We start from the raw sequence: 17162 nt of genomic DNA, 5'->3' as shown, positions 1-17162 counted from the left end.
CCGGCTCCCCGCCCGGCCCCGCGGCCCGGCACACCCCCCCGCTACCCTGGACCGGCTCCCCGCCCGGCCCCGCGGCCAGGCGCACCCCCCCGTTACCCTGGACCGGCTCCCCGCCCGGCCCCGCGGCCCGGCGCACCCCCCCCCCCCGCTACCCCGGACTGGCTCGCGGCCCCGCGCACCCCCCCCGCTACCCCGGACCGGCTCCCCGCCCGGCCCCGCGGCCCGGAGCACCCCCCCCCGCTACCCCGGCCCGGTTCGCGGCCCCGCGCACCCCCCCGCTACCCCGGCCCGGCTCGCGGCCCCGCGCACCCCCCCGCTACCCCGGCCCGCGGCCCGGCGCACCGCCCGGCTCCCGGCCCGGCACCGCGCCCCCGGCTCCCCGCCCGGCCCCGCGCCTGGCCCGGCACCATGCCCCCGGCCCCGCGACCCCGGCCCGGCCCCGCACCGGCCCGGCCAAAGAGGCCCCGCCCGAGCCCTCCATCCCTCCCTCCCGATTTTCCCGGACATGCCCAGCTTTTTGGGATTTCCCCCCGGACGGGGATTTGAACCCCCAAAAGCCGGACATGTCCGGGAAAATCCGGACGTATGGTAACCCTAGGGTACAACTGGCAAATGTATTCCATACACTTGGGATATATCTTCAGAACTCCAGGAATAATTATTTATGACACAACCTTCTTAAGGGGTAGTAAGGATTGCTATTCTTAAGAGCTGGGTGAAACCTTAATATGGCTTGAGCTAAAACCTCTTTAAACTGAGGCATCCACCATTTAAGTCATTTGTAAGAGGCAGTTAAGGGGCCACACCTAAAACAAAGCCTAACAGAGTCTTCACAGAAACTAGCAACAGCTAGGCAAAGGGTTCAACTGGGTATTGAGACCGGCTGGAGGTGAGAGAGAATATACAGAAACTGAAAACAGACTGAAAGAGACGCATGAAGGAACAGCTGAAATATGTGGCTTATCCTGGAAGAAGCCTGGGGAAAGGTTTTTTGGGTTACAGTGTAGGCTGAAAAGTGTGCTCTTGGTGTAGTGAGCAAAAGAAGTCATTTCCTACTATTTGGTTCAGAGACACACAACTTTGTACATTATTTGTAAACAAACAAAACTGCATCAAAAATATCTATCACCAATTTCTATTCCAAACTATTCCACTAATGTTATATATGCCATCATGTGCCAGCAATGCCCCTCTGCCATGTACACTGGCCAAACCGGACAGTCCCTCCGCAAAAGAATAAATGGACACAAATCGGACATCAGGAATGGTAACATACATAAGCCAGTAAGTGAACACTTCAATCTCCCTGGTCATTCTATTATAGATTTAAAAGTCACTATCATTGAACAAAAAAACTTCAGAAACAGACATCAAAGAGAAATAGCAGAACTAAAATTCATTTGCAAATTTAACACCATTAATCTGGGCTTGAATAGGGACTGGGAGTGGCTGGCTCATTACGGAAGCAGCTTTTCCTCTCCTGGAATTGACACCGCCTCATCCATTATTGGGAGTGGACTACATCCACCCTGACTGAATTGCCCTGTCAACACTGGTTCTCCACTTGCGAAGTAACTCCCTGCTCTCCATGTGTCAGTATATAATGCCTGCATCTGTAACTTTCACTCTATGCATCTGAAGAAGTGAGGTTTTTACCCATGAAAGCTTATGCCCAAATAAATCTGTTAGTCTTTAAGGTGCCACCAGACTCCTTGTTGTTATTCCAAACTATTACTCACTGCTTAGTTTGAAAAGGGTCAACAGTACAAAATGAGGGTCAACCGTACAGAATGATGGGAGAACTATTTTCCAATAATTGTGGAAGGAAGAATTTACCTGGAATGGAAAGGTTTCTGGAGCTATACACTGAAAAATTATGAATGGGCCTGTTTCTCTGATCATGGCACTAACTGACACGTTATCTATGAATGTGTACATATGCATAACTTCAAGTATCAGAGGGGTAGCCGTGTTAGTCTGAATCTGTAAAAAGCAACAGAGGGTCCTGTGGCACCTTTGAGACTAACAGAAGTACTGGGAGCATCAGTACTTCTGTTAGTACTTCAGATGCATCTGAAGAAGTGAGGTTCTTACCCACGAAAGCTTATGCTCCCAGTACTTCTGTTAGTCTCAAAGGTGCCACAGGACCCTCTGTTGCTATATGCATAACTTGTGACCTAAGTCTTGCTGTAACAACAAAGAACCTTTTCTTAAGGCTCTGGATGCAGAAGATAGAGCAAAAGGAACTGTTAGCTCTCAGACACAAATGCTCTTTGTCTTTGTCATGCTGATGATTTTGTTGGTTTGAAGAAAAGCTTAATCTGAGTTTCTTTAGAAGCTTCTTCTCCAGATTTTCCCCTGGGGTTAGGGTAATGCTATCTTTTTGGATACCCTGGGAGTTAGTAGTTACCAAAGGATTGCTATGCTAGCTTTCATGGTGAGGGTTGAGGCTTCCTGCTACCTCAGCTACTAATTTCTCTACTGTTTTCCCAAACAACTGCTCCCCTGCACATTTGGATGCACAAGATATCTGTTTAGGATGACTGATTGCTATTCACAGGTGTAGCACAGTTTTCTTACAGCTATCAATTATTAGAAGCCATTGTTCTGGTCACAAATCACGTCAATGATCTGACCAAGGCAGAATCCAAGACATCTCACTCCAAGCAAGGATCATACTCCCTAGATCATGAGCCACCACTTGCTTGCCACCAAGAAGGGTTCCCTTACCAAGTATATGAAAAACCTTTGCTCTGAATGGCTATATCTGAGGCCCTTGTCGAGACTTCCCATGGTGGAGTCATGGTTTTGGGTCGGAGGTTGAGTCCCTAGCACAGCTTTCCAACTCAAAGCACCATGACCTCGAAAAGGTTGGTGGCTTTTGGCAGCACGGCATAGTTCATCCTCACAAGCCCCATGCCCTGGCAGAGCAAAGATCAGTAGCTTGCAGTAGCAAGGCATAGCTCACGCTCTGAGGTCCCCAAAAAACTATTTATAGCACCTCAAGGACTTGTTTCAATGTTTGCATGGCTTCTCTTCTGCTGGGATGAGGAGCAGAGAGACCCCACTCGATCAGTGCTGTATTGGAGAAATCAGAGGGTTAGAGCCTAAATATTCCAGTGCTTCCTCAGCTGATGAGAGGCAGCAAAGATGCAGGAACTGAAATGAAGCCATTACTGCAAGAAAATGAATTAAAATTAAAAAATTATAAAACAAAGTGGTTGGTACAAACTGAACTGTCAACTTATTCCACCACCAGAAGTAGAAATTCTGGTGACCTGAGTTGACGGGCAGAGCTTAGTCCTGGAGCAACAACAATGGACTGCCTCTGAATTTCACAGGTAGGAGGTATTGTTACCCCTTCATAATGAATGAGAGAATCTGTGCAACAGAAATTATACCATATAATCTTCAAAAAAAAGATTACTTCAGAATGGGTGTCCCCATTTTGTTTTGTAATCCTCACCTTTTTGACAAACCGATATTCATAAATTGTTCCCTCTGTAGGAAATGGAACTGTGAAGGTCTTTGAAGATAGCTGGTCAATACCACTCAGCAATTTATATTTTTCTCTTGTTTCCTCACTAATTGGTCCATCAAGTATTTCTCGCACAATCTTGTCAAATTTTAGTCGATCATCTTCCTTACAGCTAGCTCCTACAGACCAGATCAGTGAAAACAGGAAAATACCCTAGAGTGGGGGTGGGGAGAATATAAAGTAGTTCTTCAGTAGCTGTGTATTACAATATGCCTATCCTTTGCTCACTGAAATCAATGAGATCTTTGCCATTGAATGCAGTAGGAGCCAACTGGGACAAACGTCTTAACATATAAATTAAATATATAATAAAAGTATTATAGAAGTAATGAAATATGACAGGGAATGTATTACACAGATATGACAGCTCAATCTGTGTTCTCATGTGGTTTCCAGTACTTGAGAAAGCCTTTTATAGGAATGCACCATGTGATCTTGTTTATTCATTGGCTTGTTCTTTTAAAACAGCAATTCATTTCTTTATTTGCTGAACACCATATAAAGGAGCTTAGCTTTCTGACTCAAGGAGCTTACATTGTTAAATAAATAATACAATAGCAATATTTCACTAGATGACCTTCTATGGGCCCTATTCATCATTGCCTTACTTCCCCTTTGCACCAACTAAGGTCCCAATCCTGCAAACACTTAGAGATATGCTTAACTTTATTCTCATGATTGAAATCAACAGAACCACTCACAGCAGTAAAGTCAAGATTGGGCTTTCAGCGGGTGCAAAGGGGCTGGAGAGCAGGGTAAAGCTCCCTACTGGAAATATCTTTGGTGAGGAAGATCCCTGAATAGGAGCATGTCAAGCTGCTGCCCTTCTGTCCTGGACCAGCACCTGGCACTATAGATTTACCTTTGAAAACATTTTTTCAAATTTTATTTTCAATATAAGGCCACCCTATGTATAATGAAAATTCTTTTGTTGGTTAGTTAAGGATCAATCAGTCAAGGATCAATCTATATCTATCAACAGCTGGACAAAAACACCCTTATAAATACTCTGTCAAAAATAAGTTACCATTACACCTGGTTAAATAATGTATTTTATTTTCTGTGAAAATTTTCAAATTTTCATCAGTTTTTGGGAGAGTTTTAAAAAAACCCTTTTAGTTTTTTTTATTTTGATATTTCCATGAAAACCTGACAGATTTTGACAAGGATAGAAATTTTCTCATTAAAATTTCTATTTTGTCAAAAGCCACTTTTTGTTGTAAAAAAGTTTCAGTGAAAACATTTCAACCGGCTCTAATTACTACTGCGTAATATTGATATCACACTGGGAAACTGGAGTTACTGTTCAAACCAATTGGTAATGAACAGGAAATGATAAGTTAAAACATTTTCACAAGATTCATCAGCATGACCACAAAAAAATTTGTGAACTATGGGCCACATCCTCAGCTATCGTAAACCAGCGTAACTCCTTTGAAGTTAATGGAACTATGTGGAGTTATATCAGCTGAGGATTTTACCCTTTGTCTACTATAACAATTGCATCTATTTAAGCAACAAATGAGGCTCTATGGCTAGGAAGAACCTCATGCCAAAATCTTCAGTAATAGTGTCCAGCATCATAATAAAAACAATTTGTATCTTGCAAAATTGCTAATGTACAATCCATGTGTTCAGAGGTAGAGAATTGGTAATATTCACTGCACGGTGAAGCACAGAACTGAATAGTATATGAACAGGTTCTTATCTACTTATAAATACAGTATCAACTTGTAGTTATATTTAGAATGTACTGAAAGCATGTAAAAGACACTATGGTAGATAGTGGTGATGTAGGTTTGTGATCAGGATTTGGGATGGAGAGGTGGTGTCTCCTTTTTGCACTGTCTATATGAGTATTATTCCCACTCCTCCCAAAGAATGCTTGCAGGGTTATACTTTCTCTGCCTCTGCCACTAAAGCAGAAAAAAAAATAAGTGCAGCAGATGGTCCTATTCCAGGAAAGATCCCCATGTTATTTTATATATTTCTTTCTGTTTACATCTCCAAAATTTTGGTTCCAGAGAAGGAAAATGGAGAAAGAGTGAACTGCTCACTAATGCATAACAATTGGCTTGAAAAGCCAAGAAATTACAAGGAAAGGAGAGAAAGCTAAACCAGTAATTATGTCTACATTGCAGGCTTATCCTGGGCTCACACCAAGGTTGTAGCTAACTCCCCACCCCACCCAAACAGTCTTCATACAAAACCCTTATGCCCAGGCTTACATGTGCTTTGAACTGGGGCATAGGTTACAGCCCAGATTTTGCTTTAAGGTAGGCTCTGATCACATACACCTCTACCCCGATATAACGCAACCCGATATAACATGAACTCAGATATAACATGGTAAAGCAGAGCTCTGGAGAGGCGGGGCTGAGCGCTCCGGCGGATCAAAACAAGTTCGATATAACACGGTTATATCGAGTTAGCAAGTTAGCAAGTTCATCTATAATGCGGTAAGATTTTTTGGCTCCCGAGGACAGCGTTATAGGGGGTAGAGGTGTACTTTGAATTCAAGATGAAGCTAATGTCTGGGTAGCAAAGCTTAGGTTTTGATAGTCCTCCACAGATCCCAAGCCTGCATTTTCCTGCCCTTCTACCTACTCACTTCCCTCTTGTCTTCTGTGCACTGGAAGCTACCTGCTGGTTTATATACACCTGATCAGTGTTAAACCCTTAATTCCACATGGTCTGTTCTATTTCTGCAGTATTCAGCTCACCTCAGCCAAACAGTCCTAGAAGCTTCCATCTCAGCATGGTGCTAGCTGGCCAGAAGATCATACCAGGGTTCTGGTTAACCTCTGGTGTGACTAAACAAAGAACATGATTTTGGGAGATGTACTCAAAATCATCATTGGTATGAAAACCTCTCAAAGAGGTTTGTTGAGGTGAGGATCAAGCGGACCACTGTACAGTGAACGGATCACATTAAAAACCTAAATATGGCCTACAACAAGGCAAAGGATGGGAACTGCAAGTCTGGCAACTCCCCATCTATCTGCCCTTACTACAAGGAATCTGACCGGGTGCTTGCCACAGTCCCAAATATAGAGCCAGATGCTATATAGCTTATTAACAGTTATTATAGTTATTATTTCAGTAAACCAAATGTGTGTTAATTTAAAAGTACCTAATAAGGAGGTAACAATTTTTCCCAGACGAATTAACAGGATGTTTATTTTGATGACCAAAGATTGTCGATTTTATTGTTTATGGATCCATTCCTGGCTGTAAAGTCCAATTTGGGACTTACCAGTCTATGTGTTAAAAAGATGAATGTTGCCTACCTCAAGCCAAGAGAAAACATCACGTTCACTCATGGCTTTAATTTTGGCCTCATCAGCAAACTCATCCATCATGCAGTCCATTAAATTCATCAAGGATCGAACTAAGTTTGTGTCTGAAGTAGGAGACAATTCCTGAAATAACAGAAATGTTCTCTATGGCACATGTATTTAAGTAATTGAAAAGAATCCAGTGTACATTTATTTATTACTTATTACAGACATGACAATAATCCTCTATGGTGTATGTGCCAAAAACATATACTAGAGCAAAATAAAAATATAAATGAAAAAGACCATTCACAGGACAGAATTCCCAATATACATTATCTAAAAAAAATAAACATAATTTGATAATGTTATTTTGAAATGATTTGCTTGTTTGACACTTTTGAATTACCGCACTCATAAATTTGTTTTGCATCTCCTAAAAGCATTCTTTATCCTACCTTTGCACATTTTCTAATGAACTCAACAGAAAGCGGGACCATTCTCTCAAACAAGCCTACTATAAATTCTTTATGCATAGAGCTGACTCCAGGTGGCATTAGATTTAGCCAAGACACCATCAGTGGTCTCCAGCCTAACATTTGAGGCTCCATGTAGATCATGCCACATCTAGAAACCTACACAAAAAAGAAGTATATCTGTTACCTTGTGTGACCTCTGTAGTTTTTCCTGCTGAAAAGAGCCTTAAATAATATCAAATGTTGTCCTATCCAGATTCTGAGGTCATTTGAAATTGGAGACAATTATACTATGCTGAACATAAAGATACATACATACCCCTCACCTCATCAGAGTGTGCTTTGGTGATCTGAGGAAAAATTCAAACACAACTTCACCAGTGACTGGCCTGGTGGGGAAAGTGGGAGTATTCTCTTCTTCAACCGATTTAGACCACAATAATCAATTTACAGCAGAGCATAAGTCAACAACTAGTAGTACCCAACCTGCCCTCTCATTGTTGATCTTTTATTCAATTTTAAGTCAAAGTTCCTGATTATGCCAGATATCCTGTTGTGCTTCCAATATTATATGACCTGCAGCTGATTGCACTTGCAGACTGGCCCTGAGGAGGAAGCTCACACCTTCCCCTGTTATCCATCTGGTAGGTGCAATTAGATAGTGAGCCAGAGGTTCATTGATCTTTGGTTTTACCAGAATTTGCCTGGTGGTTAATTTAAAGATTTGCTGTTTCTTTTTCCTTGTCAGAAATTCAAAAGGTCCTGAATGCTCTAGGTATGCTTTAAGGAACGTACATAACTTATCTCAGATACCATTCTTTGTCATTATGAACAACTTAAGAGTAATTGCTACAAAATGTTTTATTTTTTTAAAAAGTTGCATAAACACAAACTGTCACACAAGACATTGTTAATGCAAAGAAATTGGAAAAGAAGCTCCTTCACAATATTAACTTGCTACAAGGCTTCAGAATAACAGACTATATTTGATAACCACTCTTCCAAAAATGGATACTTACAGTAGCAGGGGAAGCAACTTCTAAATCCATTGGTTCAAAAATAAGGCTCATTTGCTGTGACATTTGAATGATCTCTCCACTCATGAGACATAGTTTCTTGTTATCGTCCAGCACAGTATTCATATTCTCAATCCATACTGCATCTACCGGTCCATCAAAAATCAACCATTTCCTGTCTGGTGTCTGGTTTACAGAAAATATTTTGAAAGAATATTTAGCCAAGTAAATTTGGAATATTTTAGATCTAATATATTTCCACAAATTATATTTCTCTGAAAATGTGCTGAGAGCAAGGTTGTTACATTCAGAATTCATTTTTGGAAAATGAACATAATATATGAATATTATCTAGTCTTAAAACTTTTACAAACATATACTATGGTGGTCCCTAAAAGCTTGCTACCTTTGGGCCACATTCTGCCACTCTTACTCAGGCGGAGCAGTGCATTATTTCTCACATAGTGTAACTGATCCAGATTCTGCTATTTTTGCTCACGGTGAGCAGCACCTTGAAATCAATTGGACTACTAATAGAGTATGTTCGTAATCAGCATGAGTAAGAAGATCCCAGTCTTACACATAGGTGCCAATGGGACTACTTGAGGAGTAAGATATATTCAATATGACTAAGTGCGCAGAATCTGGCCCATAGTAAGATACTATACAACGTGTGTAAACAACCATCAGCAGTATTCAAGGTATTTCCTGTGGGAAGTATAGGGAAGTACAAAGGGCCCACTTCCACAAACACTTACATGTGTGTAACTGGACTCACGTGAGTAGTCCCATCAACTTCAATAAGTTACTAATGTGCTTCTGATGTGCTTAAGTTTAAACAGGGTCAGAATCTAATACGGCAGATACTTGAGGTAACCTGCCCTTCATGTGCCAGGTCCACCTCTCATTGTAGTCAAGGCAAAGATCATGAAGCTGTTTCCACTGAGTCAATGGCAATACTCTCATTAACTTCAGTAGTGTAGGGGCAGGGCCAATATTTGGTAAAATTGCCAAAGTTTAAGGGATACCATGTATAAGACTTAAATATTCATTGGAATACAAATGACCATATATAACATCTATTAACATTCCTAAACAGCAGAGTTACTCTTTAGGAACAGTTTCTTCCTGGTCGCTAGACAGGTGCCCACAATGGGGAGTGATGCAAGGAGCCTCCCACAGGAGTACTACAGAAGGAGCCCAAGAACTACTTGCTAGGAATGTGCAGAGCCAGGCCAAATTGCAGTCCCTGCACTCAGTTCTTCCAGTCAAGGGAGCACAGACTGCTCCGTCCAGTGTGATCAGTGAGGTCACAGGGCCATGTCTGGCTGCTCAGGGTGTACTAAGCTTCCATAAAGGTGTGTAGCAATGGTTGTCTCATATAAGGCACAATCAAACCCCTACACATCAATATTGTATGTTTATCATAGAATTATTTTTTACATAGACCACAAAATACTTTAATCTTGTGCATACCAAGGAAGAAGCAAATGCTCTAAAGCTCACTGCCAGGATGCCATCCGACCATTCATGTGAGACTGGATCAAATTGTCCATACAGCTGCCCCATGGTTATAGACTTTGGATTTATTACAGTGATCTGAACCTTGTTTTCCTCCATCAGCCCCTAGATACACAAAAATAAAATGTATTTGATTCATACAGAGTTTAATTTATAGTGCCATCTATTTTATTTTGGTTTCTCCTATTTTATATAATTACATCTTAAAACTCCTAGTGCTGGAACCAAGAAGGACAAGAACTAATCTGTGCAAATTGAACTTTAAAGATGATCTGAAAATATTTTAAAGAAAAATACCCTAACTGTATCATAAGGAGCTGGAGGTCAAATTTTGTAACTAAACAATATCCTGATAAACGAAACGTAAAGAATGGCAGTCCAGTCCAGTGAATGGGGCACTAGATTGTGCGTTAAATGATCTGGGTTCTATTTCCACACCAACTGTGTGGCCTTAGACAAGTCCCTTCACCTTGCTGTGCCCCAGTTTCCAAATCTCTAAAATGGGAATAATGATGCCCTCCTTTGTAAAGTGTTTTGAGATCGACAGATGAAAATCACTATGTAAGGGCTAAGCACTATTGTTATTTAAAGCACATAAGGAGCTCTAATTTTACTTTTGGTTAACTTACGTTGACCCTTTTCTTCTGTCTCTGACATAATGTAACATTTTACACTACATGTATCTTATAGTTCTGAAGTGATAAGAAACCACTGTTTCATAGGAATGCATGGCAACCAAAAGTGACAACTCCCATCAGTTTGTTTGAGCACAGTCATGCTATGGCCTGTGGCCTGATAATATAGAAAACATGTGTCACACTGTGCTTACTCTGGGGGGAAATTCTGTCTTAATTCTTTCTGGAAGTGAATGCTGTTCTTCATTCCAAAAGCAGCACAATAGTATTAATTTCAGGATATCTTTATGAATCAGGAGTCAGGAATTCATTCATTCATGTTTAAGTGTTTTAACAGCCCTCCCCATATGGACAGACATATCTTTCATTGGTTATGTTCCCTCTGTGAACTGTAAAATGTGGGAATTTTTATTATACTCTTTCAAAGGAAAGCCAACTATTTCTGTAAGGATTTATGTTACAGCTTCTCCTTTCTGTCAAGGAGTCTGTATTGGATTATAACTTACCATGACATGCTTTTTTTTAAAATTTCCCCAAAGAGAGAGTTGGGAAAAACTATAGTAAGTTAGTCAACCCAGGCTTTTAAGGAACATCAGATAAAGTTGTTCATCTAAGTCAGTGGTGTTCAAACTTTTCCAGTCATGCCCCCCTTACCATTAACAGAATCTGTCTGCACCCCCCCCCCCCCGCAATCCCCCCATTACTGCACAGCCAAGGCTTCCTCAGCAGCAGAGCTTGGGCTGAAGGCAGAGACGGGAGCTGAACTGGGGATGGAGGAGGAGCTGGGGATGGAGGACGAGCTGGGCTGGGGATAGAGAGGGCATGAGAGCAGAACTGGGCTGGGGGCGGAGCAGGGGGCGGAGTGGAGCTGGGGCTGGGAGTAAAGCAGGAGTGGAGTGGAGTGGGATGAGGTACAGATCTGGCCTGGAGGTGGAGCTGGACCTGGAGGCAGAGCAGGACTGGGGGCTGAACAGGGTTGGGGGCAGAGCTGGTTTGGGGGCAGAGCAGGGCCCCCCCAGACCTTCCCAAAGTTCCTCCATGCCCCTTAGAGGGATCCACCCCACAGTTTGGGGATCCCTGCTCTAAACAAAGGAAAAGAGCACACTGACTATATTTCTGAAGAGGCTTGACTCATCATATCCATGGGAATATCAAACATGAAACAAAATACGTCTGTTCTAGAATTTAACTATAATCACATAATATGGCCAACTCTATCCTTGTCTAATATTATAATACATAATAAAAATATTTATAATAAACAACAATAATAATAATAATAATAAAATGCTCAAGCAACAAAGTTTGGGTCGAGACTTCAAAATTACAAATTCCTTACCTGATAACTTTCTATTAGCAGCTTCCCTTCTAATTCACCACAAATGGGTAATGGTTCTCACCTGAGAAATTCAGAGGCAGTCCTATGTGTTTGCTGGTAGCTCCAAGACTAAGTTCTACCCATCAATTCAAGCCAATAGAACAGTTCTTCCAAAGATGTAGAAACATTCCAGTTTTTTATTAGCATTAGAAAAACAACTTAAATTTATATTGACTAGCCTTAAGGCAATGATGTATGTAAGTCTCTCTTTCAAGAAAATTTCCAATTTGTATTCCAGTCATTTCCCAGCTACTATGGTGAGATGGTTGAGAAAAGAAGCTACTAACAGAAAGAAAATTATCAGGTAAGAAAGTTCTCATTCTGCTGTATAGCCTCTCTCCTTATTCATCACAAATAGGAAGTAGTAAGGAATGAATCCCAGAAATAGGGGGGAAAGAATAATGCAGAATTTAATTATTATTACTGTAGAATAATATGCTAAAATATAAGTTCCCCCATATAAAGCAAAAGCTTTATAAGAAACTATTTGGGAACCTAAAAGTATCACCTACCCACAAAGGAAGCTTTTGCAGAGGAATGGAAGCCTATTTTGGAGGTAATAGCAATGAAAAGGGCCAGCCACAGGCTTGTCTAATCTATCATTCTGATTCATCTTGACACCTGGTGCTACTCAGATGGGGAGTCTAATGTGCCTATCTCTGGAACACCACTAGGGTTGGTGCCCATGTTTCTATGGTGCTTGTTTGTAGGACTCTAATCAACTACACTAGAGAAACTTCAGTGCAGCTGAAATTACCAGAACTTTGTGGTGATGATGATTTATTTGTATTATGGTATCATTTACACATCAAGGTCCCATTGTTGTTGGCACTGTATATACAAAGAGACAGTCTCTGACCCAGAGAACTTTCTGTTTCCCCTCGCACCAGAAATTAAATTTGACCAAATCAATTAATGTAATTTTCTGGTTGAGTTGTTCTTAGATAACAGAATATGTAAATGATGGTAATGAAGGCCTACGGAACTATATTTCTCATCTGATGCCCAGGCTAATGTATGCGGTTCAGGTCTTCTTTGGGATTAAAAAGCAATGGGAATAGAACACCTTGCCTCCGAATTCCAGGGGCACCTCCTCCACCACTCCAAGTTCTAGAAGGGTGTTGACCACTTGTTTCAATTGTATCGCATAAAAGGGGCCCTTATAAAGGGATGGGGAAGGAGGATGGAAAGTAGGAAGTGCTTGAAATTGGATAGAATACCTCTTGCTTGTAATTTCTAGGGCCCAGTGATTGTAGGTGATCTGGTTCCAGGCCTCCCAAAGATAAAAAAGTGGTTGCCAAAAGGAAGCCGGAGGGGTATAGCTCCTGATATGGTTCTGATGAGTTCTCAACAATGGCATCGAACTTTCTGCTCTGAGATAGGTACAGGGTGTGCAACAGAAGAGAAAGAGCGTGAGGGCTTCCTACACTGGAACCTCTGCTTTTTCCTCAGTAGTTTTGACAACACCAGCAGATTGTAGTAATAAGAGGTAAAAGGACTCTGGCTGGTGAAGCTTTGGCGTCTGGCCTGCTTCCTCCTTGGGGCTGCTCCATATGCAGTCAGCAAGTGGAGAGTGGCTCTCAAATCCTCCAATGAACACAAAGCTTCAGCAGTTCAGGAATTAAATGAGTCACAACCTTCAAATGGCATGTCCACAATCGTTGTTTGGACCTTCTTCAGTATTCTGGAATACTGGAGACATGAAGCCCTGGATACCTCAATGGAAGTGGCCATTAAATATGCTGCCATATCAGACACATCTAGAGCAACATGTTGAGATGTTCAGGCCACTAACTGCCCTTCAGACACTAGGGAATTTAGCTCCTCCCTTTGATCTTATGGAAGCTTCTCAATGAATTGTGACACCTTGTTTCAGTTTAGATTGTTGTATTTTGACAGACGTGCCTGCTGTCACCTATTCAAAAGGCACATCTGGAGATTAGCTGAGGAGGAAACCTTCCTCCTGAATAAATCAAGTTTTTTAGTTTCCTTCTTCCTTGGAATCATTTTTGCAGGTGTATATTGTTTGGACCTTTCATACACCAAGTGATCTTGGTACTAGATAACTGTAGACATGTTCAACTCCCAGAGAGGGAACTAGATAGTGTCAGTCTGCTTTCTTAGACACAGGTGCTACAGATGCTGGGGTCTGCCACAGATCTTTAGTCAGTTCCAACAATCATTCATTGATAGGTAAGACAAGCCTATCAAGCATGGAGGATGAAGAAGATCCACTATTTTTCAGGATTCTTCAGCTCCCTCCATCAGAATTACTAAGGTGTCTACCATGTGATGTAAAAGACATTAGAAAAATTCTAAAATAATCCTGCTGGCTAGGAGCAGAAGTCTCCTTGTCTGTACAGGAAGAGGATATTGCTGATGGAATCAATCAATCTTCCATGTCCTGCAGGTGGTTCTTCTTCACTGTCATCATCCTGTTGGTGCTACCTGTGACGCTATAGACACTGACCTTCTTGAGCAGACCTACAATGTCTTGTAATGGAGGGAGATCAAATTCAGGGGATGGTGGCAGTAGAGGAAGGTTTTCTAGTTGGTTGCATACTCCAAGGAGCCCCATAATGCCTAGATTGTATGTGGTAAAGACAAGGGACTGAGGTCCATGGGGCTGGATACCAAGGTGAATATTCCGCACAAGATCCCTGAGGTCTGTTCTTGACAGGATGATTCCTGGATTCCCTATCAGACAGTACTGTTTGCAAGAGTGAGGTGAATGAGTGTAGGATACCTCCCCATAATGTTCATAGAGTGGATACTTCTTTCCAGTGGAGAGCTATTAAATCTGGGGTCACAGAGTGCTCTCAAATCCCCCCTCAACAACCAGAGCAAGAGTGCTCATAGATACCATGGCATTAGTAGTGAGTGGTACTAAGACAGAAACACCATTAGTGGCCTTAGAAGAGCAAAGATGACTCCAGTAGTGCGTTTACCACAAGATCATTCAGTACCAAGAAAGTCTTCCTACCAAGAAAGTCGATGCCAGAAACATCTGCACCATAGAGGTCAACACCAGAATCCTGAGCACTGAAGTTACTGGAACCGAGCATGCCAATGTCACCATCAGTACTGAAGGGTCAGTAATGGGAAAGTGCCAACTGCTATTTCAGGAGATACCATGGGTACCATGTGACCAACTTGTGTCAAAGCATGAGAAGGACTTGATGTGAGCCATCAACTGTCTTTCAGCGGAGCAACATGAGGTGATATAGCAGCACGGTGCGCTTTTTTGCATCACTTTAGTACAGGGGTGAACAAACAATGGTCCGCGGGCCAAATCCGGCCTGTCAGGGTTTCGGATCCAGCCCACAGGATTGCCACCCCCGTGGCACTGCAGGGCTAAGGCAGGCTCCCTGTCTGCCCCGGCCCCGTGCCACTCCTGGAAGCGGCTGGCACCACGTCCCTGAAACCCCTGGGGGGGGGGGGCAGAGGGCTCCACGCACTGCCCTCACCTGCGGGTACCTCCCCCTGCAGCTCCCATTGGCTGGAAACAGGGAACCATGGCCAATGGGAGCTTTGGGGGAGGTACCTGCAGGCAAGAGCAGCACGCAGAGCCCTCTACCCCCCTCCCTGGGGCCGCAGGGACATGGTGCCGGCCGCTTCCCATCCCTGCCCAGAGCCCCCTGCCGCGCCCCTCCTGCACCCCAACCCCCTGCCCTGAGCCCCCTGCCGCACCCCACACCCGTCCAGCACCCCAACCCCTGCCCTGAGCCCCCAACCCCCTGCACTGAGCGACCTGCCGCACCCCACGCCCTTCCTGTACCCCTGCCCTGAGCCTCCAACCCCTTGCCCTGAGCCCCCCCTGCATGCTGCACCCCCTCCTGCACCCCAACTCCCTATCCTGAGCCCCCTCAAACACACCTTACCGCTCCTGTGTCCCATCCCCTTGACCTGAGCCCCTTCCTGCACCCCACACCCACTCCTGCACCCCACACTCCCTCCCGCACCCCAACCCTCTGCCCCAGCCCTTCATTCATGGCCCTGCATGCAATTTCCCCACCCAGATGTGGCCCTCGGGCCAAAAAGTTTGGCCACCCCTGCTTTAGTAGGTACCAGAATGAGTGACCTATGCCTGTGCTTGCTCTTGGAATAATGTTCGTTCTTCATTCCTACCCCTTTCTGATGACTGGGTGGAACAGACCTAGACTGCTTTGCTGGACTCAATAGTTGAAGGGCTTGATATTTTTTATGAAGAATTAACCTAGAAGCTCAGAATAATGCTGCAGCTTACAGGATCAGTAGCAGATGAAGACTGTTCAGGCATGGTGGGATCTTTTTTCTCATGCTCTCAGGAGGCTCTCAATGAGAACTTGAGAAGAAAAAGCTTCATGTAGGCATCTCACCAATTGCTGCCTTATGAAGGAGACACTTCCTTTTGTCTTTTTGGAACCTGGAGTCTCTGGAGTTTGCAAGACTTACCTTTAAGCAGGCTGTAAGGCATTCCCAAGTAGAGGAGAACCCTCTTGCTCCTGGTCTAGCATTCCCACAGTGGAATCATAGCTTCAGATGGGGGTCAAGGCCCTGGCATGCCTTTCTGACTCAAAGCCCCATGCCCTAGCAGAGCAAGGGTCTGCAGCTTACAGGTGCCGGGCCTAGCTCGCCTTCTGAAGCTCCTAAAAAGTTGCTTGCAGCATCTCTTGGATGTTGCTCAATGCTTACAGGACTCCTCTGCTGCTTGGGGTGGCAGGCAGAGGGAGCCCGCTCAAGAAGTGCTGCGTCAGAGAAATCAAAGTGTTAGAGACTTGGTGCTCAGGTGATTGCTCACATCTAGAGAGGGAGAGAAAAGCTATAAGATGAAACAAAGTTGCTCCAACATAAGAGCAAATAGAAATTAAAGTTACAAAACAAAGTGGTTGGGAGAAACTGAAGTGTTCATTTGTTCCACCACTGGAAGCAGAAATTCTGGTGCCAGAGTTGAAGGGTGGACTTAGTCCTTGATCCTTCCAGTAACAACAATGGAGTACCTATGTATTCCACACATGAGAGGCATTACCCATTTGTGATGAATAAGGAGAGAAGTCACCTCCCAGATGAGGAATCCTTGACAATGTGTGTCTATTGGAACCACTTTGCCAGGAAGCCAGTGGCTTGCATACAGGCACAGGGCTTCCATACAGATGTATTATTGGAACCCTGTTTTTTCCTAAGAGGTCAATTCTTTCTTCACCCAACCCGCAGGAACAATTTGGAGGACATAGAGTTTTCCTTCCACATACCCGCTCCTGTGGGTATTTTGGACCCTCAAAAAAATGTGTCACTACCTTACTGCAAGTTTACAAGTACATCTGTTCTACCAAACACTTTC

General features: G+C 43.4%; 1 protein-coding gene across 1 annotated transcript in view; it reads right to left on the bottom strand.

Moving 5' to 3' along the window:
- The window catches only part of DNAH7 (dynein axonemal heavy chain 7), a 238605-nt gene that overhangs the window by 106955 nt on the left and 114488 nt on the right, over positions 1–17162 (bottom strand). Inside the window, exons 30-34 of the mRNA XM_054044665.1 lie at positions 9785–9934; positions 8312–8494; positions 7275–7451; positions 6829–6960; positions 3467–3691 (exon numbers count right to left, since the gene is read on the bottom strand). Coding sequence (XP_053900640.1) covers positions 3467–3691; positions 6829–6960; positions 7275–7451; positions 8312–8494; positions 9785–9934 — 867 coding nt within the window. The remainder of the gene's footprint in view (positions 1–3466; positions 3692–6828; positions 6961–7274; positions 7452–8311; positions 8495–9784; positions 9935–17162) is intronic.

This window comes from Malaclemys terrapin, chromosome 11 (genome assembly GCF_027887155.1).
Source record: "Malaclemys terrapin pileata isolate rMalTer1 chromosome 11, rMalTer1.hap1, whole genome shotgun sequence".
NCBI lineage: Eukaryota > Metazoa > Chordata > Testudines > Emydidae > Malaclemys > Malaclemys terrapin.
This window is presented reverse-complemented; position numbering and strand designations above follow the sequence as displayed.